This window comes from Diaporthe citri (assembly GCF_014595645.1).
Source record: "Diaporthe citri strain NFHF-8-4 chromosome Unknown scaffold_3, whole genome shotgun sequence".
In the NCBI taxonomy this organism is placed as follows: Eukaryota; Fungi; Ascomycota; class Sordariomycetes; order Diaporthales; family Diaporthaceae; genus Diaporthe; species Diaporthe citri.
The window spans coordinates 31,026-54,658 of NW_025064848.1; the positions used below are offsets into that span (position 1 = coordinate 31,026).

The window sequence follows — 23,633 nt, forward strand, 5'->3', positions numbered from 1 at the left end:
CTAGCATTAAGAAGCAAGTTCCTTAATAAGTTTTAACTTACCTTTATTACTTTATAATGCATTTAATGCAATAATTAAGTATGTTTTTTATATTAATGTTTAGCTATGCTAGCGCCTTTTGCTATAATGATTACTTTCTTAACCTCTTGGTTTTATATTAAGGCATAGCAGTTTGATAAATGCAGCGCCCATTAAGCCATCGCTTCTTTACTTTATTATTAGGGTTGTATTTATTTAAGGGGCTTGCTAAGCTTATGCCTTTTGCTTATTTTAATAAAATGTATAGGCATGGTATAGCATTATATTGCTTTGCAAAAGTTATAAATGCGATTAATGCATATATTTACGCTGAAGCTATATGCATAGTTTATGCATTTTATAGGCGCTTTATGCTATAATTAAAAATGTTTTTATTAACGCGGATTGTTAATAAGCTTCCTTAATTATTTAAGAGCACTTTTAATGGTATAAAGCTATTAATATATATTAGGTTTATAAGCTAAATGCAAAAAAGCTAAAGTAGCCCTTGCAAGGCTAATGCCTTTAATTCTGTTGGTAATGCTTATTAAAGCTGGTATTATATATGAATATATCTTTTTAAGTTATCCTATTATATAAAAGGTTTATCATAAATGGTGCCTAGGGTGCCCTTAAGCTGCTCTTAGCAGCGAAACTATTTTTATACCATATTTGCTTAAAGGACTTTTGCATTAATGGAAATCAGGATTGCTTATATGCTGTTAAAGGGTCTTAATAATTTTTAAAGACTTTTATTTATTATTTATTTTATATAATTAGCCTTTTATTTTTATACTTTAAGACTTTATTTCTTCGCTAATAATTAATTTATTTTTATAATATTTTTTGCGAGCAGCATCAAACGTAACTTAAATTAGGAGGCTTTCGTCTTTATGAAACCGTTTTGTTTATTTATACTTAAGACTTATAAGAAACAATCCTTTAAGCATTTAAATATTTAACATTTACTCTTAAGATACCTTTTTAATCCCTCCTTAATTAATCTCTTAAGTTACTCAAAATAGGAATTTAGGCTGCAAATTTATGAAATAAGACTTCTGCAGCTCTGCGTACAGACCAGCTATGAAGCACCCGAGGTTCTCAAAGACCTCCAAGTCCCGTCGTGTGTCCCCGTCGATCACCTGGCCGCCCTCGGCGATCCAGTCTACGATCCTGGCCCTGACGGCCATGAGCCTCGCTGCGGCCTCGTCGATGAATACACCGAGACTGATCCAGTCGGCCGGTTTCTCCATCTTGGGGCCGTAGAGCATGACGAGGGTGAGCTTGAGCAGTGCGGCCTGCTCGCTGCCCCCGTGTGCGGCGGCGTCTGCCGCCTTCTGCAGCACGACCTTGGCGACTGCTTCATTGAAAAGGTTAGCTTGACGCTGTTCGGGAAGGGCAGGGATCCACTCCTCGGAGTTTTCCTTGGCATGTTTGACCATGCCAGCAAATTTAGCTGCGCTGTCCGGGTTGTTCTCGCCCATGTAGAAGTCGAGAGCATCGCGTACCTGGTCGTAGATTTCCCGAAAGAGGTTGGCGGTTGAGCTGGACATCTTGAATAGATGCTTGTTGTGTTTATGAATGTGGTTCTGTTGATGTAGAAGTGTGGTGAAGTTGCAAAGCATGAATTGAGAAGGTAAAATACAATTATATTTCGTGGTTTATATACTTTGATAGTATGTAGGCAGGTCAGGACAAGGACAATGCACAGTGCATGGTATGCATTGTGGAAGCTTGACAGTACCAGTGCACACAATTGCCTTGAAATTACAATGCATTGTATTGGATAACAACCCATAAGACATGGCTAATACTGTTGTAATCAAACAGTGCAAAAGAAAGACTGTGAAAGCCACGGCTTTTGTTGTGACCTATCAGATGAGCCTCTCTTTGTTCCTGAGAAGGTCTTGCCGTTGTAATTGTCAAGAGTGACAACTCTCACACATGGAGTGCTTCAGTTGATCTCCTTCGGGGCTTTCTTTCACTGATCAAGCACCGGAACCAATCGCCGTTACCATACTAGTAGTAGTCATCTGGTACGTCCAACTCCCCCTTCACGAGCTGGGATTTAATAGTGCTCTGGTTGATAGCAGTCAGGCCAAATAATGCACTAGGGGATGTTTATGAATCAGGACTCACCACTCTCTGGTCAAGTGCTTCGCAGCATTTCCTACACACCTTAGGATAGTACTGTATGTCGTTTTCTGGGAAGTTAAGCTTCTTCTCAAGTCCGCGAAAGGCCATTCGCGTTAGCTCTTTCCACGTCCAAGCCTCGTCGTCATCGTCCACGATCAAGAACGGTCGCAGGATCTCATTCAAGTGCGGAGATACGTCTTGAAGGAGGTCCCATTCCCTTGACTCGATCGAACGGTAGGTCGAGCCGACTTCGTTGTATGGACTCGCCTTGACGTCTTTTTTTGAGGCCTGTTTATCAGCTTCCGCGACGAACATGGGGATCTCGTCAGTGTCGGCCATTTCAGCAGGCACGTCGCCGCTGGTAGGCTCCGCTGTGAGGCGTCTTCGAATCTTGACTTTTGCAAAGCGATCCCCGAGGGGTAGCACAGAGCCAAGGCTCGAGGCTGGATTGCCCGCTTGGACGCCTTTCACGGACAGATGGGCTGCAGGACAAAAGACGAGTGACTCGCCGGTCCGAAGCCGCGAAATTTCCTCAATCAGCCGATGTCCATGGCTGCCCTTTGTTCGAGTCGATGAATTTGATGCGGTATGAGCGCCGGCTAGATGATTTTGCAAGGTAGAAAGCCCCGCTGGTGGTAAGGACCTGTGCATGAAGGTCGCGTCAGCCAGGTCAGCAAGCTCAGGACACCGAGTAGGCTCCTCTGTCGCGATCATGACACGGGTGTCATTGTGCCTCTGCTGCCGCATGATTGACTCCAGCTCGTCCGTCAGCCGTTTAGCTTCCCCGGTCTGAGTTAGAAACTGGAAACAGTGTCAGTTCTGATACTTCTGCTGTTGATCGCCGAGCAGGACAAGCTTACCTTGTGGGCCTCGTCCATCGCTACGACACCCCCGCAACGCGTCTTTTCCTCCATGAAGATGGTCAAAGCGACAGAGAAGAGAGCACAGGCATCTTCAGAGCTGAGCAAAGGATCGGTTAGGTCCACAATAGTCAGGGATCCGGGCTGGAACTCCCATGCGGTGTTTGGGCTGGCTGCAGGCCGAGTTGAGTGTGTCCACAATGGATTTGGTTCTATGAAACTCTCGAGATGTTTCAAGTGCATGATGACCGCTTCGCTCTGGCCCCTTGCACAATCGTGTTGGCTCAACTTCTCCCGAAACCGGGCGTATGTAATCTGTTTATCATCCATTGCCACGTCCCGTAGTATTTCGCGGACGAGGCTCATGTGTAGTGGACGGGCGCCGGAAACTGAAGTCATAGGATGGACAGCCAATAATCGAAGGATATGGTCTGTACTCAGCTGCCTAACAGGGAAATACATCGGTAGGACTCTAGGTCGTGGTGCCTCCGGGGGAAGACCTGGTAGGTTGTGGTATCGCGATTTCATGGCCCAGAAGTTCGAAGCTGAGACCAGCACTGTGACCGGTGTCTTCCCGTTGGAGCACAGGTACGCGGCCTCACAAAGCCGGCGGGATGTGATGTTCGAAACCCCGTCGTGATGGAACACTATAGCTGCCAGAGGATCCCGAAGACTCCCCATGGAAGGCCCAAGGTCCTCACGTGCATCTGCATCGGAATCGTGGTTCATCAAAGCGTTCTCGAGGAGACATGAGAGCGTGTGACTCTTCCCTGAGCCCTGCGATCCGCAGATCAAAGCGGACCACGGCATAGCCAGGTTTCCTAGCACAAGTCTATCTTGTATATCAGCCTCCAAGCGTGTCTTTGCATCGCGCTGATCAGCGCATATTGTGGTAAGGGCTCCGTGCCGCGGTCAACGGTAGCTGAAGACTTGGCGGTGGACTCGACGAAGTCATGAGCAGCTGAGCTGAATAGTGGTGCATTCCTGAAGGCTTCTCGGATTGCCTGGGTCTGGGGGTCAGAAGACCCGGCGACCACCGTCCGATCGCCTGTTGCGGTGTCCTCGACAAGGTCAACCAGCTGTGAAACCTGGAGGTCTTCTTTCTATTTCCTTTCTCGATGGGATTGGCCTGAGTATAGGGCAGATGGGCAGAAATCTTTGACAACCTTCTCCTCGTGTTTTGATGGTTGGCGGCCCCCAACGTCAACCCGACCGGAGAAGGGCGGGCGAGACATGTTCGCTGCTGGTGGTATGAGGGGCTTTTAAGAGCAGGTCGAAATGCGCGTCGCATCTTGAAAACTGGTCACAGGACTGGAGCTGCCCTCGGATTCAGAAGACAAGCAAAGCCACGCGGCTGAAATGCGATGAAAGATGGTATGCTCTTCTGAAGATGAACAGTTGCAAGAGCTGTTTTGTCTTCTGCAGGTTCCTGCAATGGTCAGGGGAAATAACATCAGCCCCGCGTTGACCACAGGGAGGTACTCGATTGTATGCATGTTAGAGATATGTGCTGATGCACACAGTCAACACTATCAGCGCTCTGCTAACAATTACTCTGACCATCGTAGCAATCGACAGTGGCTTTCACAAATTCCGAGACACTACTATCATATATCACATATTGTTGCCATGTTTGTTGTCAGTGCTTGGGTCTGAGGCAACAAGGCAAGACCCGACTTAATTCAGACTGGGTAGCTGTAAAAGTCTCCAGCCTATTGATCGTTCTAGAAGTTGTTGACTTGGACAACTCAATTGTTGTGTAATTAATATGGTAATTCTGTGGTTATTTGCTAACAGGACAGGCTCACCGTCGCAGGTGCGATCGATATAAGGGTTGGCATAAGTTAGCTGATACCAGCCCAGGCAGTACGCCCGGACGACGATATTCAAGCAGCAAGCAGGGCGCTCAGTGGTTGACAGCACTGAGCTTCGCCCGCCTCATTTCCGAGGATGGCGTTACGGTGGCGTTCGAAGCGACTGCAATGTCAGGATCGTGCACCCACTCGTCACCAATGTCCGTCATCTTCCTCTCCAGCTTCCTCATCATCTCCGTGACCACGCTTGCATATGCAGGTTCATTGAAGACATTAAAGAGCTCAAAGGGGTCCTCCTGGGTATCGAAAAGCTCCCACTGCTTTTCTTCGCCGCCAGTTGACGTGCCTGGAAGGCCAAAGCCTTCGTTATACCTGAGTTCAGGAGGGGTCAGCCGGGTGGGTAAAGCGCTTTCTCGACAGGTCTAGCACATACCAGTAGATCAATTTGTACCGTGTATCTCTCACGCCGTAGTGCGCATATGCGTTGTGAATCGGGTCTCGGTGCATCCAGTATCTGTGATAGGCCAACTGGTCCCAGTCCTCAGGCGTTTCTCCTTGGAGAACCTCCCGGAACGATCGGCCCTGCATGTAGCTTGGCACTTGGAGTCCCGCAATATCCAACATTGTTGCAGCAAAGTCAACGTTCTGTACAATATCTTTGATAACGGTACCTTCTTTGATTTCCGCAGGATAGCGTGCAACCAGCGGCATTTGGAAAGACTCCTCGTAGATAAAGCGCTTATCAAACCAGCCGTGGTCACCGAGGAACATTCCTTGGTCCTAGATAAAGAATCAGTGACCAAATCGAGATTGCCATAGGGTATTCGAAGCATACCGAAGTATACATCACCAGAGTATTATTCGTCAGACCCTTTTCATCGAGCCAATCCAGCATGCGCCCGACATTGTCGTCGACAGATTGAACCACGCGCAAGTACCGCTGCATATATCTCTGAAACTTGAAGTTTGCCAGTTCCGTCTGGTTCTGGAACCTGAAGACCTCGCCAGTGCCCGAGTCGGTAAGACGGAGCGCCTGGAGCGCCGTGGTGTTGCTCGGGTTGGGGACCTTGCGTTCGGTCGACTTGCCAGGGTAGAAGAGTTCTCCGACCTCGTGGCCGCCTTCAGGTTGAACAAGGCCCAGGTCGAAATATGTCATGTCATCAGCAACTCGCATATCTGTTGCCGACGCGGCGTTGGCCCGGTTCTTGTAATCATCGGTGAAGGTGTCGGGCAGCTGGATGGGATCCGTGTAGTAATCCTGATATCTTGGGTGCCACTCCCAGCTTCTGTGTGGGGCCTTTTGATGGTACATTAGGAAGAAGCTGAGGAAAGTCAGCTCCGGAATGCATCTGGATTAAAGGGGTGTTCGGCACGAACGGTTGCGATTCGTTCCTCTGCTCGAGCCATTCAATGGCCTTGTCTGTCACAATGTCGACAGCGTAGCCTTCGTACTGAGTCTCGTTCCCGTTATCAATGAAGATGGGATCCCAATAATTTCCCTGTCCCGGAACTACAGAGTAGTAGTCGAAGCCGGTAGGCTGATGGTCCTCGCCTTCACCGAGGTGCCACTTCCCGATCATCGCCGTCTGGTAGCCACCCATACGCATGGACTTTGCCACATTGGGCATCTTGTTGTTGATCTTATCGTCCAACGTAAAGACTCCATTCGTATGGCTGTGCATGCCAGTTAATATGGCAGCACGACTGGGTGTACAGATTGAGTTGGTGACATAGCAGTGATCGAAACGAGCTCCCTCGTTCGCGATGCGATCGATGTTGGGCGTTTGGTTGATACCAGCGCCGTAAGCTGATATGGATTTGGCCTAACCACAGGCAAATTAGCTTCGGTTGCCATCTTACGGACAAGTAAGAATCTGGGTTGTTGAACTATCGCATACAGCATGATCATCAGCCATCATGAAGATGATGTTCGGCATCGAGGTGAGGGCGACCATCCTGAAGGCAACGTGCTCACCAGCACTAGACTACACAAGTAATTACCAAAGCTTGCATGCGCCTTGCAGAGTATTGGGAAAGTCTTTTGCCCTAGATATAGCCTGACATCTGTTGATTATATGTGACGAGCATCCGTCCCCACCAAAGGCTCCCGCGTCTCCGCATATCCCCGCGTGCGTGGAAATGAGAAAGAAGCAGCCGCGCAACATTCTGACGACATATTCCCCGGTTTCCTTTGCGCCATGGGGACAGAACTTTGCGCTAGGGCAGGATCAAATAATCAAGTGGGGCCTTTATTAATTTCCACAGGTTGTGTGGATTTACAAAACCATGTCGACTCGCGTGACCCCATTGCCAAGGCTCCTAAGGGTCGCTGCTCGGCAGTTCGTCGGCCTTAATTTCTAGCGACGGGGACCGCATGTATGGATTCTAGGTTTGTGGCCTTTTTTACTAAACGCTGACCGTAAACCAGACGGTGAAGGAGGACGATAATTGGGGACAAAGCATGGCTACCTCAACCCCTAGAGGATTCGGCGATCAAGGGAGGCCGAAAACTCTGAAGATTGGAATTGACAGAACCGTCTGCGTCCCTGGAAACCCTTCTACGCAGCCAGATTTCGCGGACATTTGAAAAGCAGTAATGATTCAATGGACCAATACTCACTACAAACAGGTTAACTACTCTTCTGCACATGATCTGCCCTCTCTGTCCCTCCACCCGGCCCGCGACACCGTCCATCTCCACTACACGATCTATATGCTCCCTGACAGAGGAGTGAGGGTGGAGGGCAATCCGATGCGTATCCTGCACGAGAGAGTTGCGGGTCAGAAGGTGCGGGCGTCGCTCAGTTATGATTACATATCCTGTGGTGGCCACCAGGATAGCGAATGGTTGCAGAGTATGGCACTGCTGGAAGACCTTGGAGAGATTTCTGTTTGCCTCAAGATCGTATGCATCCACGTCGAAGAGGCCCCCGCTATACTATCAGGGCTATTTGGCACACTCGGGGAGGAGCGAGTAGTGTTGGTCGATGCAGTCGACCATGAGCTTGTTAGCAGATTTCGCACACTCTGGCAGGCTCACAGGTCATGCTATGACCCCCTGACCGAGGCTTTTTTTAAGCAATACGTAAACGACGATTCAGCTATTATCGAAGAGGACGGGGCGGTGACCACTGTTCGAGAGACTGAGATGGAGATGCAGGTGGAGTGGCTTCTGAACAGGTGGCATGAAATCCAGGCAGAAACGCCCGGGCTAGTGCCAGAAAATATATGGGAGAACGATCCCGCTGCGCTACCTGACGGCCAGTATATCCCCACGAGGCTGAAGTGGGTCCCAAATTGGCGTCATTCGTGGGTGAAGAAAACATACCTGCAGATGCCTAAATTTCTCCGTACTATCATGTTTGGACTTTGCACTAATAAATGCATGGATATGCCTCTTCGTTATTGACTTATTCAGAATCTATTTGGTTTACACCCAACTCAGAATTCGGAACCCTGACGCCACCCCAAATGTCTTCAATCTGCCCTAGCGCAAAAGGAATAAATTGTTGCTAAGACGTTGATTGTAACGCGCAAGGGCTGATATATCCTCCAATGCAACGTCGAAGACTTTCTCATATATCTGCTCATCGCGAACGATACCACAATCACTTCCTACGTCAAGAACTGCCCGCTATGTTGCTTTAACGTCCCCATTGGTAGCTTTCTTGTCGGCTGTCTGCGGCGGTGGTGTTTTAAGGACGATGTCAGGGTAAACAGCTCGAACCCTCTCAGGCAGCTTTTCGACACTGGCGCAAGACTTAGTTAGCAATTTCCCATACAAGATGAACTCCTGATTTACTTACTATGAGCGGAACGACTCATCGCACTTCTGGCACAAGTTGACGCCACCGAAAGTATGTCTAACCTCAGCGCCATAGGAGGCGCGATAGACACAACGTTCGCATTGCCCGCCGCCCTCGAGGTATTCGGCAAGTCCCGGGAACATCCACTCCTCGCGGCGCGCCAGCAAAGCCTGGTAGCGCTCAACCCCCGGCGCCTCGAGAAGACCAATCCTCTCGTTTTCCTCCGGCGGAGTAGCCACGTCGACGCGGTTCCAGAGCTTGACCTTGCGGCGGGCCAGCTCGATGATATCGTCTGTTTCGACCCTGCCGATGGTACACTCCTCCTCGACGAAACGGTAGCGACGCATCATCATATGAACAGGCCCGCCCACGATACGGACGAAGTTTATCATGATAGGCCCCTCGGGTCGCCGGACATAATATTCGTCCAAGGCCCAGAGCATCTCTCGGGCGACGCGGAAGCTCTCGATGCGCATGTCCCAGGGCACGTAGGCGAAGGTATTGTTCGTCTCGCCCTCGCCGCGGTGCTTGTAGAAGGCCACCGCGTCGTACAGATAAATCCCAATCTCGCTGAGCAGCTCACACTCGTCGTCCGTCGGCACGGTGTCGATATCATTGCAAGCCAGGGCCGAGAAGATAGTGAAGCGCGAAAGGGCGTCGCAGTCGCGCATGCGGAACCAAGTGCGAGGCGACGAGGCCAGCGCATTGACGTAGCGCCGGAACAGCTCGCCGTGCCGCCGCTCGCTGGACTTGTCCGCGGCGGGGATCAGGAACGACTTGTACTCGCGCGCCATGAGGGCGTGGCCCGGGGTGCCCTCGAAGAGCTCCTCCAGCACGCCGTTGAGCGAGTAGCCGGCGATGCTGTCCCCGCCGTCCTCGTCCATCAGGTCGCCCCTGAACTCGGCGATGATGCCTATGATCATGCAGCGGACGAAGCCGACGTATCGCTTCCAGTTGGTGTAGTGGGGGATCACGCAGCGTGAGTACTCGTACGCGCAGGCGAGTACCTCTGTCTTTTGCTCTTCAGAGAGGCGGCTCTCACCGTCGAGGTCGTGGGCGACTTCAGAGGGGTAGTAGAACACATCGCGAGGCTTGGAAGACATAGCCATGGTTTCTAGGGCAAATAGGCTAGTAGAAGGACAATTTGGAGTTGCTCTGTTGGGTTCAGCAAAGAGGGAATGACACGAGTGAGAGGAATGAACAGACACTTATGAATAAAGCTGCCGGATGTGTAAGAACGTGTGCCGGTCTTTCAGCAACCAGCGTCGGCTCCACCCTCCTTCTCGGCGCGCGAATACCTGTAAACGACATATGCACGATCTTGGTAGGGGTCCTTGTACGAAGGGCCTAAACAAGAAGCTGGTCCGCAAAGAGAAGGTTACATCACGCCTTTGCTAAGCGTCGATCGTCAGCATCTATATAATGCCACTGGCTGGTCAGAGTTGATTCATCAGATAGTCGAACTATCATGAACACCCATTTTCCGAGCCCTCGGACTCGGTGGAATGTATCGCATTAGCGCTTATGGAAAGGATGGAAGCAACACATTGGCTTGCTTAGCTTGATAAAATATCATCTGTTTAGGACAAGGACCGCGTAATATGAAAGTCGGTGAGAGTCGAAACTGCCCTCTTGATTTCGCAACCATTTCCTTTTCTTCTCCCATTATAAAGCCTAACATCTTTAAAACTCTTATCTGCAGAGGGCTATAGGGCATTCTTGGCGTGCCAGAGGTAATAGACTGTAGAAGGTGCAGAAAGATGTATAGGGTGAAGTAGCGTTGAAGTCATTCGGGGACAAGATTCCTAGTTTTCTTAGCAATCTGCTGAGAAGGATCTAGTCTACCGGGTGGGAGGACCCTTGCAGCTGGGCATAAGCTGGGTGTAAATCTACTGCCTGTTACGTACCGGACTGTCCTGAATTGGGACATGGTCTTTCGGAAATGTTCACTCAGTTCGGGTTTCGTGTTCTGGTACCCAGTGCGCCCGTTCCTCTTCTCAACAGCAATCTTCTCTCCCTTGGCTACAGCTATCTTCAACCGTCATTTCCCCCAAGTAATATCACTAAGCACAAGTTCATTGAAAATCACGATGCTCTTGGTCGCTCTCGTGTCTCTGGCCATTTGGTATTTAGCCAGTAGTGTTGTCGCATGGTGGAAGCTGCGAAAGTTTCCCGCGGTATCCTGGGTTGCTAACTTCTCGTATCTGTGGTTAGGCAAGACCACATACAGCGGGCGCCTGTACTGGGTGCACCGTGAGCTCCACCAAGAGCACAAGCTGGTCCGGGTCGGGCCCAACGAGCTCATCACGGGCGACCCGGACATCATCCGCAAGATCAACAAGGAGCGCAGCGGTTACGACCGCGGCACCTGGTACAATGGTGGCCGCATCAACCCGTACTACGACAACATGTTCTCGACGAAGCAGCCCGCCGCCCACACCAAGTACAGGTCCCGTGTGGGTCACGGCTATACCGGCCGCGAGATCCTGGACATGGAGATTGGCGTGGACGAGCAGCTTGGCACGCTGCTCAGCGTCATTAAGGATAGGTACGCCCAGCTGGGCCGGCATCTGGAGCTCGCCGAGGTGACCGCCTTCTTCACCATGGATGTCATCACGCGCCTGGCGTTTGGAGAAGCTTTTGGCTACTTGGCCCAGGAGAAGGACCTCTTTGGATTCTTGGGAAGCCTCCGCGTTCTGTGGCCGAGTATGTCTACAGCGGCCGACGTTTCTTGGGTGCGTGAGATACTGTTCTCCAAGCCATTTCTCCGGTTATTAGGACCCAGTCCCCGGGACAAGACTGGATTCGGTGCGCTGATGGCGTGAGTAATGCCACGATTTTGGGTTTATATCTGGTTAAGCAGATGGCTTACTCCATGCTTTACAGCGTAGCGGAGCACCATGTCGGCAAGCGATTTAGTCCTGATGCGGAGCAGGTAATGGACATGTTGGTAAGTCTTACTCACTCTCACCGCCGAACCTGTGAAACACCGCGCCTCAACATACTACACATGTTGACTATGCATCTAGGGTTCCTTCATCCATCACGGCCTGAACCAGCAGGAGTGTGAGGTGGAAGGCCTTTTCATGATCGTCGCCGGAGCCGAGAGCACCGCATCGGCCATCCGCTCTATCTTAGTCCACACCATGACCACGCCGCGAGTCTATGTCAAGCTGAAGGCGGAGATCAAGACGGCTCTGGACGAGGGCACGGTCAACAGCCCTATTCAGATGGACCAGGCGCTGAAGCTACCTTACTTACAAGCCGTTGTCTACGAGGGCCTCCGTAGTGAGTAATACCGAGAGTCAATTTGTTCCTTTTCTTTCATGTAGTAGTAGCCTGGATTCGAAATAGTTCCCCCTTTCCTTCACCAGTACACCTCCTACTAACCAAAGGACAAAAGAAAAGAAAATGGAAGACAAGAGTTGAAACCCCTTACTGACTCCCGGTCTCCTCAGTGCGGCCTCCGGTCCTCGGCCTGCTCCCCAAAGTCGTCCCCGCGGGCGGCGACACGCTAGGTGGGCAGTGGGTGCCTGGCGGAACCAGCATCTGCTCGAACACGGGGGCCCTGCTGCGGTCACGCTCGCTGTTCGGGCCAGACGCCGACGTGTTCCGGCCCGAGCGGTTCACCGAGCTGGATGCCACGACGAGCCGTCGCGACATGGAGCGCAACGTCGAGTTCGCCTTTGGCTCGGGCCAGTGGCAGTGCGTGGGCAGGAGAATCGCGTTCATGAAGCTAAGCAAGACTGTCTTTGAGGTGAGCGCCCTCGTCCCCTCTCTGGCTCTGTTACTGCCGTCCAGTGAGAAGTCACGTCGCCTTGAATTGTGGGACATTCCGTCTTGGTCCTGCTGTGTCACTTGGGCTAATTGTGGCGTTCCTTGAAAGGTGTTCCGTAACTTCGACCTCCAGTTGATCAGTCCGATTAAACCTTGCGACGTCGAAAGCTATGCCGTCTTCCTGGAGTCTGACATGTTTGTTAAGGTGACGGAAAGCATGTCTGACTTGTCTGTAGCTTGACAAATGGACACAGTTGATAAGTTGTTTTGCTTAACCAATGAATCGTTAGCCCCGCAATATCTTCTGGGATATCCGTCTCATATTCACCACTTGACGATTGTAACAATATTTGGACATTACGGAAACCACTGAGATAGTAAATAAAGTAAATACAACCTTTTAGACATGGTGTCCATTCACCTCTCCCTTTCCTGTGACTTACTTGCCCGTGGCGAGACGGTAAGAAAGGAGAGTTGCCTACACATGGGCATGGGTATTCCCAAAGACATTCCTCCATGGGTCGCCGGAGCCGATTGAAATTAACAAGAAGAGAACTTCCTTCGTGGTTGACACACGTGGGCTGGCTCTGACACACGTGGGCTGGCTCAGACACGGTCGACGGTGTGAGTACCATTGTCCATCTGTCTGAGAGGCGGTAGGTGCCACACACAAACATTCAAAGCAATTAGTAAGTCAAATCTCCCAGGCATTTAGAGGATCATAAATGTGAAGGAAGAGAATCACAGTAGAAATTGGAATACTTCTAGCTGTATTGAGACTGTCTTTTAATGATCGTGTTTACTAGTACACGATTCCTTTGACTTCTAAGCACTTGATCTGTCCATGTCACTTGTCTCTCGTGCTGAAGAATAGATCTCCCGGGATCTGTTTCCAGTCTGAACATATTTGTTCGTTTCGCTCCATCGAACCAGACTCAGCCTACGGCGCAAAACCTCATCGATCTGCTCCTTTAATTTTCCCGCTGTTCCATTTTCCCCCATGGATTCAGCTTCGGCATATGCCAGGGCGGACTTCAGGGCATCGATGGATGCCCAAGTGTTTCCGGCCCTCCATTTCAGCTCCGCCGTCCAAAAAGCCTTGCTCGCACGACGGAGTGGATCAACATCCTGGTATGACATTGCTTCCGTATAGAAGTGATAACCTTCAGATATTCTCTGCTGGTTGAGCAGGAGCTCAGAGAGTGCGAGTCTCGTCTCTTGCGCCTTCGATACAAGGTCTGGACGTGAGGCCACTTCCATGAGACTACCACGGAGAGAGGCCTCATCTAGTAGGCCTCTTGCATCGCTGGGAACACACTTGGCAATGTCGAAAACCCCCATGGCGTGATTGGGCTTGCTGGCCATGCACTTTTTGGCCAAGTCTACGCCGACTCCCAGAACAAACGACTCGGGACCTTCGGCCGACGATAGATGCAGGACCTCACCCCACGTATGATTCAGAGGGTGGCTGGTTCCGTGGATGATCAGTGAGAGCTTTCTTACGTAATCCGAAAGCGAACGGCAGATGGATTTGCAGATCTCGGACTTCGGATACTGTATAAACGCACCGGCGGTGGCCATCAGTCGGATGTATACCAATGGGTGGTTCCGTTCAACCATCAGCTTCAGGCAATCAAGGGCACGGTTGATGTCTCTGAAAGCCAGGTGCTGCTGGTCATTCCGGGACAGACGCTCGAGACCTCTGATAAAAACGGAGCTGAAAATTTCCTGCTCTTCGAAGAATGGGCCGGTGTGGTACCACGTGTCCATCTCATGGTGGCTAGTGATGTAGACATTGAGGTAGTAACTAGCCGTCTCGATCTTTTCCAGTGTATCCGGTCCTCGAAGCCTTCGTGGTGGGTTTGTGAACTGCCTGGAATAGGCCATCATCCAAGTTTGAGCTTGTGTTGATGCTGAGTTTGATCGATGTATGCTCTTCTTCAGGTGACGATCGATGCGGGACGCGTATTCCTCGTCTCTGACAACTGGCCAAAACATGGATGAGGAATCCTGCCCCATGGCCAGCTCCAGAGCCTCGTGTCTTTTGATGTTCTTGCGGATGCCCCACCTACGGAACTGCTGCTTGTAGACTTTGTCGCTGTGAACAGTTTACATAGGTCAGCATGCCGGAAAGGTCCCCAATCTGGTACGGTACTGTACTGCTCACCTTACATCCAGCCCGTGTTCTCTTTTCATAATCTCTTGAACCTCTCGCAAAGGTAGGTCCTGAATCCAATACAGGCTGATGAGCTGTTCGCGGTACATCCACAATTTCCGGTGAGGTCTGGTCGCAGCTGGCGGTGGCAAAGAGGCGGTTGTTTCAGACTTGGTCGCTCCAGACGTGGCGTCTAGGTCCTTATTCATGGAGTCGATAGTAATCCCATGCCCCGTGGAAGAGGATGGCTCATGCCATATGAGACGTGGTTGGATATGCATGGTGCCATCATAACCACGGGTATGAGACGCTTGAGACAAACACCAGGTAGCCATCATTCGCTGACCGACATATGCTTCAAAATTGCACCAGGCTGGAGAGAAGAACAATGCAGTCAGCCACCAGCCCGCAGAACTAGTCAAAACGTTGAAAGCATCCGAAGGTTAGGAGAAACAGAAGTGCTTGGATCGGCCCATGAGAGAGTTGGCTCAGGACGATCGTGATCGTGTGAAGATCCGATGTGAAGGGAGCCTGATCTTTCTCCTTGGCTTGATCACCCATTTGCTGTGCCGTACGCTAGCCCCCAACAGACCCATCGGGCAAGCGTAGGATTTATGCATCGCATTCAATGTGGAGAAATCATCACACGCTTATCAAGAGAAACCAAGCACTCGCTCTTATCCAGACTCGGAATGGCCGCTCCAATGCTCCACAAGGACCTTGAAAAGCAGCCTTATGTCCCTAGTAAACCAACTTAGATGTAATATAGGTCAGGCAATCGAAACTCAAGGCCGTCAAGGCCGCCGGCACCTAATTTAGGCTAACAGCCAAAAATACTTTGAGAAATACCATGACGACAGAAGGAGGCGATTGATCTGTCAATGAGGGAGGATTCCAAAGTAGGGCACGCGACTATGATGTGTCACTTTCGGCATATTGGCGCCCAACAGGCCAGGTATTCTGCCACCCCTACCACAGCGGGCATAATCCATCACAACGGCAAGGGATTCTAACGGGTAGATCGGCGCTAGGAAAAGGTGGTTGTTGGCAAGTACGACCCTCGTACTTGAATGGCTACTTTAGTTATCCCCTACGGGGCACGTAGCCTCTCAGAACTTAGCCTGAACAACACCAATCAACGACTGCTTACCCATACGAATACCGTACGTACGAGAGACCTACCAACAGTGGTGATCCACCGCCAGACTTGTAGGACGGACTTGATACTCATCTGTCTGAGGAACAGTGTGAGAGGATTCGACACGTGAGTAAGGCAACCTGTGACGAAGTAGGAGAAAGCTGCACCTGAGCGTTGGAAATACGGATTCCACATGTTTATACAGTTGCCAAAAATAACAATGATCATGACAAGTTTGATTGTACAATCCTGGAACCTAGCCACTACCTGGTAAGCCTTCGCCGGAGCCCAGAGGGCGAGTCACCGGAACGTTCAAAGCCTACATTTTCACAATGTTATAATATTGTCCTCCGTTTAGAAACCATTTTTACCAGTCATACTGAAGTAGCAGGGCCTTAATGACAAAGAGAAACGCCAAGTATAAAATACTGACCCCGGTTTCTGCAAGACTCTGGTCAGATATAATTCGTCCCAGACCTAGGAATAGAGACATACGATACAGTCTTGGCCATCACACGCAGATCTCAACCGATATTGTTGGTCTACAAAGTAAAATACAGGCCAAAAAGTACAGTACCGGAAATACGAGATTCGTTTGGATATATTACAATATGTCTGCGAAGGTGATATGGAATATTGATTGACAGTGAGAATATGTGGGGCTGCTGTTGGTTAGTGGGATAAAAGCTCGGTGGAAGTGTGGTAAGTAAGTAGTATGGGAGCAAGGTGTCCTGTGTTACGCGTTAGTCGATCTACAGACTGGGGTCTCCTACATCGTGCGGTGGCGTAAAGTCTTGCCACCGCTTTGGCCGCGGTCGGAGGAAAGAGTGTGAGCGAGGTTTATCTCTAGCTCGTCTGTCTCGAGCTGAGGCTGAAGCTGCGGCAGCTCAGTCTGATGGGGCATGGGCGCGGCCAGCCGAGGGACGGCTTGTGTAGCAGTAAGCTTCTTCCGAAGAGCCAGCTTTCTCCAAAGATACATGGCTATGGACCATTTAATGCTTACCGCCTGTAGCTTTTGGTTGGTCAAGAGGTTATGTTCCCTGAGGGAATATGGTGGGTCGAGGCGTGAAGGTAATTTCGCCATTTAAAAGTATTCTGTTATGGAAGTGTCCAGGTCCTACAATGGCTGTCCTCCCGCCCCTTTCTATGCGAAGATGACGCAATAGGCATTGCGGAATGGGACAAGTAATTGTTACGGAATCGTGTTGAGAGGAGTTGAGATGTGCCGACCAATCATAATATTGACAATAACATTGTCCATAATGAACATCAATGTCAGTTGTCGGAGTCCGCTTGATGGCTCAAGCATTGTCACTAGCTTCCGCAGTTGTTCCTGAGATCTTCAGACCTCGATGTCCTTGGTTATTGTTGATTGGATGACTACTTTGAGATGAGCGTCCAATGCGTTGTGTGCGCCGGGCTCCCAAGCCCCCGTCTCGATGAACCGAGTTCTGGGTTCTTTCGCAGTCGATTGTTGCCGGAAACGGCTCGCTCTCATTGACTACCTGAACACACGGCTCCATCAAATATTTCTTTCTTGTTCGTGACTAACAGAGTCCAAAGCAAAGCCGTTGGGACAAAACAAAGACTCTACAATTTCGTGCTGGATCAAACCTTTTGAACCAGCAAACCTGAATTCTCAAAGGCCAATAGCATACATGCGCAGAGTAACTGGGTTCACCATACTACTTTCACTATGATCCGTGCTAGACCCGACCCAAATACTGCCCCTGGTCGCCTGGGTGGGAGGGCCCACAGAACGGCTGCTAGAGAAAGACGTGCAGTGAGTGAGCTCTCCTCTAAATTGTGACTTTCTTCAAGCTACATACGATCTACCAATATTCCTTTGTCCCTATATATGATTGAATTTTTCAATTAATTCTTGTTGAAGTCACTGACCAGCCAGTGATAGTTGCAAGCAGAGTTAGACTACTGGGCTACGTTCTGGAGAGGGCTGCAAGATGAAGCGGATTGGAGGAGCGAAAATGCAAAGGGCCAGCGGCGTCCTGTCTACGAGTTGTATGAAGTCCCAAAGCGAAGATCATGGACACCCGACACACGAGGGGAACGCGATGTCAGACGGCCGCGCATGCGCCAATTCGTAAAGCAACCGAAGCGAATGGTGCGATATCATCTCATTCGTTCACAGAACGAACCCGAAAGGCTGAGGCGGGCCGACGGCGATATCATAAGCGGACGGAATCCGGTCATGAGGGCCTTGGAACCGCTGGGTTTCCGCTTCAAAAAGATGCTCGGCCAGGGTGGGGGCGGTATTGCACTTCTTGTTGACTTGCTGGACCAAAATGGCCAGGCGGATCAATGGGTGGTAAAAGTGCCCGTCGGGAAGTCTTCGTTGGGACGCGAGGCCACTAACATGAGGGTAAGGATCATCTATGATTGTCCCGTGCCATCAGTCATGGCAGACGACCCTCAGGCCTTCCACTAATGACATGTTTTCGGCTTAGTCTATGGTTGGGGCAAGACACATTGTTCAACGCAAGTTCATACGAAGTCCTGATCCGAGTGCGGCGGCGAATCGGGTCAAGCTTAACACAGATGAGCCTGACTGTATGTATGGAATGGAACTACTCAAGCACGGGTCTCTTGATCGTTTGCTCAAGAGGGTCTCATCCCAAAGGTTGAAGTTAAGGGACGATGAGCTGTGGATGATATTTCACTGCCGTGAGTCATCAACAACTCCCACCGGAGGCTTGAGGAAGCACAGTATCATTTACGACGCTGACACGAAACTACAGTCTTCAGAGCTTGTGTGGCAATGTCCTACCCCGGAACGTGGTCTGCTGGCCTCAATCCCGAAACAGACTTGATTCCACTGCGAGACGAGTCTATCCCAGACGACGTGCCCATCGAAACAGCCTCGTCCCTAGTACACTTCGATATCGACCCTGATAATAGTAAGAATTTACAGTGAGAATAGATAAGCGATGAGCGCATTTATTCGTGTTCGCAATTTAAGCCAAAGCTGACAGATGAAAAGTCCTCATCGGGGACTTCGAATCCGATCCAGGAAGTCATACTCACGAAATTGTCCCAATTTTCAAGGCATGTGAGAGCGCCTTCAGACTTTTACCATTCTATGACAACTAACAGCCTTTTAGATCGCAGATCTAGGCGTGGCCAGGCGTCTCGATGAGCTGGAGCGAGATAGGAATGACCTGCAGGTTTCTCGGTTTACGAAATCTCAGAGGTTCCCTAAGCGCTGACAATATGTGCGACAGAATCGAGATGCTATTTACAAGAAGGCTGGGGAAAGTGGAAAACCACACACCAGTAAGCAACGGCTACGCAATGCTGACTCAAAGCCGAAGCTGATACTCGTCTTGAACAGGAACAATTCACAAAGGAGTGGGATTATCTGGCCGGACCACCCAGTCGAACAAATGAGCCAGTTGCAGGGAACTACAGCTGGAAAACGAATCTTTACGCAGTCGGAAACGTAAGTCCTCCTATTTCCCCGAGGAGATTTCCCAGGACGTCTTGGAGGGAAAGAAGTAACGCGCTTCATAGGTCATGTGGCAGCTCCTAACACGATGCTGTACCCTCCTGCCACCGAACCACGGGGACATAGAATTTTTCCCAGACGGAGTAAATCCAGTCAGAGGCTTGACATATGGTGCCGATCTCATATTTAGCCAAATTGCGGATGAATATGACGAGACTTTGAGGACCACAATAATGTGGTGCATGAGTAAGTGCCTGCCCCCTTCAACGCTCGCTGTCTCACTTAATGTGACAAATTCGGTGCCTGTTTTATTTGATTCCTTTCATGTCACAAAGACTCATTGTGCTTCAAAGCATACAATGGATAGGCCTCCGAAGACACATGAAGTCAGAGGTCTGACATTACCGTGATGCTAATTTACCTCGCATGATCCAGTGCACGACCCAGCGGAAAGACCTACTCTAAGACAGCTGGAGCATTTGATTGTGGGAAACCTCGGGATCTATCAAAACGACGGGGACCAAAACACACAAGGCAGGACCTCGATCAGCGACATCCTCGCCATGCCCCCACCGCCTTCCACGCCATCCGCGGTAACCACATCATCTACGCTGGCAGGACTGGCAAGAGGCGCCGGTGACGTCCGCCGGCTAGTGCGATATACATCTCCAGGCTTGGATATCCCGGGAGAGCTCAGGCGGAGGACCGCGAGGGTTCGGAATCGCGTGCGGGCGACTAGGGACGCGTTCAGGGCTGGTCCCGGAGTGCGAGGTATGGCACGGAGGGCGGGGAGGTCCATCAGGCGCGTCTTCCGTGGGGCCGTGGGGCGGGTCACGGGAGGCAACAGGCAGACCCGGCTGGGGAGTGCTACTCTTCAGCGTCCGGTGGAGCAGCAGGACGGGCGGGGGCAGGCTTCCGTGGAGGAGCTCCAGAGGGCTATGGCTTCCATGGGATTCTATGGTGCTCCCTGAGGGCATGCTTCTTGATTGAAATTACCACATCTGATGCACGGGCGAGGACGGATTAGTCATGCGAGACCGGGAGGGCGCATGTAATTAGTGTAGACCAAACTCAAAGCATCCATTTGTGACGAGTTCAGCAGGGAGTACGACAGTGTATAGTTGATATTAGTGTTATTTGGATTCGGAGTTCATTTCTTGCCCTGTTCCAGAACTACCTCTTGCCTTGGCGGCCATAGCTTTCTCATGTCGTTTGCCTCTCTGATGTGTTGAAATGTCTTTAAGGTTATCTGTCCAGTAACAACCACAAACACACCGGAATCTCGGCAGTTTCTGCTCATTGAACTGCCTGGCTTGATATCTTGGTGTGCACAACCGTCTTTCTTGCAGACAAGATGATTGTCGAAAAAGCATTCGGCGTCGTCCACAGTATCATCCCGCTGTAGGGGAGTTGATAGGCTCATGGGCTTTCATGGCGCTGATTCCAGCTCAGCCTTGGGAGGAAATCTTTTCCCATTTTCTCATGATTTTCTGCTGTAAATAGAGCATATTTGGCCCCAAAGAGGAAGGATGTTATTATATGCTCATCACTGCGGCATATATTTATCGTCGCCCTCGTCGTGCGAATATCAATGATTTTTCCCTATCGTTAGACACTCGCCGCTTGTTGGACTTCGGATCACTGTCTGTACTGTTCCTCTTGGCCGGAATAGTAGGTTGCAAGAACTGCGTGATGCTCCGCTGTCCCGGCAGCTGCTTCCCGGTGGGCTTTCGCCTGTTTCCAGGCTTGCTACCCTGGGTGATGCTACGCGGATACCAGTCTCCTGCGCGCCATTCGATATCCAGACTGGAAATGAACCCTTAGGGAGGGGGCGCAGGTGCCATTTCCGAGCCCGCGGTGGCGTGAACCCGACGGCTGGGTCTGGGGTGCCAGGGGCAGGAATGAAGCCCCCGGCCGGACTGACCAAAACTGCCAAGCTGTGACGACCGATTGCCGGCGAGCCCCATGCTCATTCGCGCAATGTCCACACCCAGAGTTGGAAGCAATGCGTGTCAATGGTAGCTTGGTGGAGGTTGAAGTTGGAGGAGGCCCCTTGTTGCCAGAAGAAGAGTAGTTCTTGACGCTGGTCTCGTCCGGGAATGGGCTGTACTGTGCCTGGTATGCAGCAATCGCTTCCTTGTTGTCCTGGTAGTACTGTGCCAGGTATGTAAGAATCGCTTCCTTGTTGTCCTGGTAGTACTGTGCCTTGTGTGCAGCAATAACTTCCTTGCTGTCCTGGCAGAAAAGGAACAACCTCCTCTACCAGAATGTGCTCCATCATGACAGAGTCAAATGACCTTGTGTCGATCTGGAGTACGGTGCCGTCCAGCCATTCGTGCCGTCGATATTCCCCCGTCTCCTTTGTCACATCCTGGTCTTGCTGCTTGAGGAGATGCGTCGTGTCGAGACTGGATTCCACAGATCGACTTGCTATGATGTTGTCCAAACGATTGAGTATGGCTATGTCGGCTGTTTCGGGTGCATGCCCCGAAGAAAAGTATGTTGCGCAGAAAGGCCTGCGTATGATTCCAATAGGTAACTTTATATAGATATTTTGAGATAAGTCGGGAAAATTGTGATTCACTTGAAAGAAAGCCTGAAAGTCAAACATGGTTGCCGTGTTGGCCACGGAGTGGTACTGTGGTATACCATGGGCCGTAGCAGAGGGGAGGACTGCATCCAGTGCCGGGCGCAACGGCGACAGCTGAAAGCGAAGGGGCCATCCTGTCATGCAGTAACGGGCATATTTGTGTTGACCTGGCTGGTCTCTTGACATAGACAGAGAGGAATTGAGTCTGGGGCCCTCCTGAGCAAGGTCTGCTCAAGCTCGAGGGGCGACAGCGTGAGCGAACAGGACGGTCCTTTCGAAACCTTTGCCGTTGGGCCAGTGCCGGTTTCCAGAGAGCATTATCTCGCACGGGTCATGCTTCTTCTCGTGGGTACAGCTCAGGATGCTGTTTCTCCACGGAAGGATCGGCAAGCCCTGGTCATCCGTCAGGAGGTGTGCCACCTCGTCCATGAAGATTGGATTCGAAATCATATCGCGCTCCGCCCCGTTCTGCCCGGTGTTCACGGGCCTGTCCAACTTTGATACAAGTCAGGAAGTTCTCGCGGCGGTCGTCTTAGTTGCGTCTCGTCATGTTCCAAAGACGGACGAAGTAACTACATGGCGGGGCTGTTGGGCCCTCTGTTGCGGCAGGCCTCATTGACGAGGTGTAGCGCCAGATGGCGGGCGTCCTTGATCTCCATGATGTTGGCAGTTGCTAGCGACGGCGCACAGGTACGACGACATGTGCCCGGCGTCCACGATAAGCTGCTGCTGTGGGCGGCCGTTGCACGGGACCTTGATGCAGGTGAGAATGGTTTTCCGGTCGTCGTCCTTGGCGATAGCGCATAGGTAGGCTGACATAGCGCCCAGCGTACTGGCGAAGACGCTCGCCTCGACAGAAAATCCCATGACGTCCGCAGCTGCTACTGCTCCCAGGACCAAGAACCTCCCCCCCCCCCCATCATGGTCGCCTAGCCCGTCTTGCACATGGCTATGATGGGCGTGAGTTTCTTGTTTTCCGCCAAGACCTCTGCAAAGATCTTTTGCAGCCACTTTGCCCACCTATATATGTTTTGCTGTAGCTCGGGGGGGGGGGGGAGCCGTGGTCTTCTCCTAGTGCTAACAAGGTGATAAAGTGGGTGATGATTTCGGCGTATTCGTCATCCTCCGGCTCCTCCGCATCCCGCATGCTTTCTATCTTTGACATCGCAATTCCCAAGGCTCCATCAACCCCGTCGACCCGGTGCTCAGGTTCAGTCCAAGCATTGATCCTGCAGAGATTGGTAAGGATGAGAGTGGGAGTCTTTCCGGTAAGAAGTCCCGGGGTGCAAAGCGCGGTGAAAATTCGCATGTATTCCTGCGAATCAGGGTCCATGGAAGTGACGAAGGGGCCTATGCAGGCTCTCTCCGCGGTGATGATGAGTTCGTCTGTGAGAAGGTGTTGTTCGCGGCTGTAGCAGGCTCGCGGCTGCAGATTATTCAAAGATGCATATATATAGAAGAGTTGGTAGGATGAGAAGACCTGCTCGTATTAGCCGTGCTCACCATAGCACTGTATCGGCTTGGGTTCCTCCTGCTTTCGGCGGAGTAGCAGCGTGGCTGTTGCTTTGGAGGCTGTGTCTCCGTGTCAGATGACTGCACAGGGTGGAACGGTACAGGACGAGTGACCGGAGGTTCAGCTGGCAGGCGACTCCTGTTCTTGCCCTTCTGGTAACCCATGGACATGGACTGGTTTGATCGTGACTTGTGTGGGAGGTCGTACGGCATGAAGCGCTTCTATTCGGATGAGAGCCGTGTTTCTGGTGCGGTGTTGGCGACGTTTTGCAGACAATTCAGCGCAGAGAGCACCTCGTCGTCCTTCGCTATGAAGATGTCAGTTTGCACTTAGAACGTAGAAGCATCATTAACGCCAGCCGGG

At 51.1% G+C, this 23,633-nt stretch overlaps 9 protein-coding genes across 9 annotated transcripts; 2 read left to right on the forward strand and 7 right to left on the reverse strand.

Annotated features, from left to right (window-relative positions):
- Window positions 1–1,034: 1,034 nt before the first annotated feature.
- Window positions 1,035–1,571, reverse strand: INS49_007602 (uncharacterized protein; the record flags this gene model as incomplete). The annotated part of the gene is made up of 1 exon (XM_043168350.1): window positions 1,035–1,571. One exon carries the CDS (start codon window positions 1,569–1,571, stop codon window positions 1,035–1,037), a length of 537 nt encoding a protein of 178 aa, XP_043026030.1.
- A 568-nt stretch (window positions 1,572–2,139) lies between these two features.
- Window positions 2,140–3,824, reverse strand: INS49_007603 (uncharacterized protein; the record flags this gene model as incomplete). The annotated part of the gene is made up of 2 exons (XM_043168351.1): window positions 2,140–2,955; window positions 3,015–3,824. 2 exons carry the CDS (start codon window positions 3,822–3,824, stop codon window positions 2,140–2,142), a joined length of 1,626 nt encoding a protein of 541 aa, XP_043026031.1.
- A 1,096-nt stretch (window positions 3,825–4,920) lies between these two features.
- Window positions 4,921–6,783, reverse strand: INS49_007604 (uncharacterized protein; the record flags this gene model as incomplete). The annotated part of the gene is made up of 5 exons (XM_043168352.1): window positions 4,921–5,200; window positions 5,262–5,608; window positions 5,664–6,150; window positions 6,206–6,651; window positions 6,727–6,783. The coding sequence occupies 5 exons, from the start codon at window positions 6,781–6,783 to the stop codon at window positions 4,921–4,923; spliced, it is 1,617 nt and encodes a 538-aa protein (XP_043026032.1).
- Window positions 6,784–8,462: 1,679 nt separating this feature from the next.
- On the reverse strand, window positions 8,463–9,743 carry INS49_007605 (uncharacterized protein; the record flags this gene model as incomplete). Its single annotated transcript, XM_043168353.1, has 2 exons — window positions 8,463–8,577; window positions 8,635–9,743. 2 exons carry the CDS (start codon window positions 9,741–9,743, stop codon window positions 8,463–8,465), a joined length of 1,224 nt encoding a protein of 407 aa, XP_043026033.1.
- Window positions 9,744–10,724: 981 nt separating this feature from the next.
- INS49_007606 (uncharacterized protein) lies at window positions 10,725–12,746 on the forward strand (the record flags this gene model as incomplete). The annotated part of the gene is made up of 6 exons (XM_043168354.1): window positions 10,725–11,340; window positions 11,413–11,455; window positions 11,521–11,584; window positions 11,664–11,922; window positions 12,093–12,391; window positions 12,702–12,746. 6 exons carry the CDS (start codon window positions 10,725–10,727, stop codon window positions 12,744–12,746), a joined length of 1,326 nt encoding a protein of 441 aa, XP_043026034.1.
- Window positions 12,747–13,236: 490 nt separating this feature from the next.
- INS49_007607 (uncharacterized protein) lies at window positions 13,237–14,847 on the reverse strand (the record flags this gene model as incomplete). The annotated part of the gene is made up of 2 exons (XM_043168355.1): window positions 13,237–14,509; window positions 14,579–14,847. 2 exons carry the CDS (start codon window positions 14,845–14,847, stop codon window positions 13,237–13,239), a joined length of 1,542 nt encoding a protein of 513 aa, XP_043026035.1.
- Window positions 14,848–17,913: 3,066 nt separating this feature from the next.
- INS49_007608 (uncharacterized protein) lies at window positions 17,914–20,138 on the forward strand (the record flags this gene model as incomplete). The annotated part of the gene is made up of 9 exons (XM_043168356.1): window positions 17,914–18,084; window positions 18,170–18,272; window positions 18,461–18,619; window positions 18,703–18,771; window positions 18,831–18,886; window positions 18,944–18,995; window positions 19,034–19,161; window positions 19,233–19,413; window positions 19,603–20,138. The coding sequence occupies 9 exons, from the start codon at window positions 17,914–17,916 to the stop codon at window positions 20,136–20,138; spliced, it is 1,455 nt and encodes a 484-aa protein (XP_043026036.1).
- Window positions 20,139–21,988: 1,850 nt separating this feature from the next.
- Window positions 21,989–22,624, reverse strand: INS49_007609 (uncharacterized protein; the record flags this gene model as incomplete). The annotated part of the gene is made up of 2 exons (XM_043168357.1): window positions 21,989–22,244; window positions 22,446–22,624. The coding sequence occupies 2 exons, from the start codon at window positions 22,622–22,624 to the stop codon at window positions 21,989–21,991; spliced, it is 435 nt and encodes a 144-aa protein (XP_043026037.1).
- Window positions 22,625–22,686: 62 nt separating this feature from the next.
- Window positions 22,687–23,482, reverse strand: INS49_007610 (uncharacterized protein; the record flags this gene model as incomplete). Its single annotated transcript, XM_043168358.1, has 3 exons — window positions 22,687–22,777; window positions 22,840–23,237; window positions 23,261–23,482. The coding sequence occupies 3 exons, from the start codon at window positions 23,480–23,482 to the stop codon at window positions 22,687–22,689; spliced, it is 711 nt and encodes a 236-aa protein (XP_043026038.1).
- Between the last annotated feature and the right edge of the window lie 151 nt (window positions 23,483–23,633).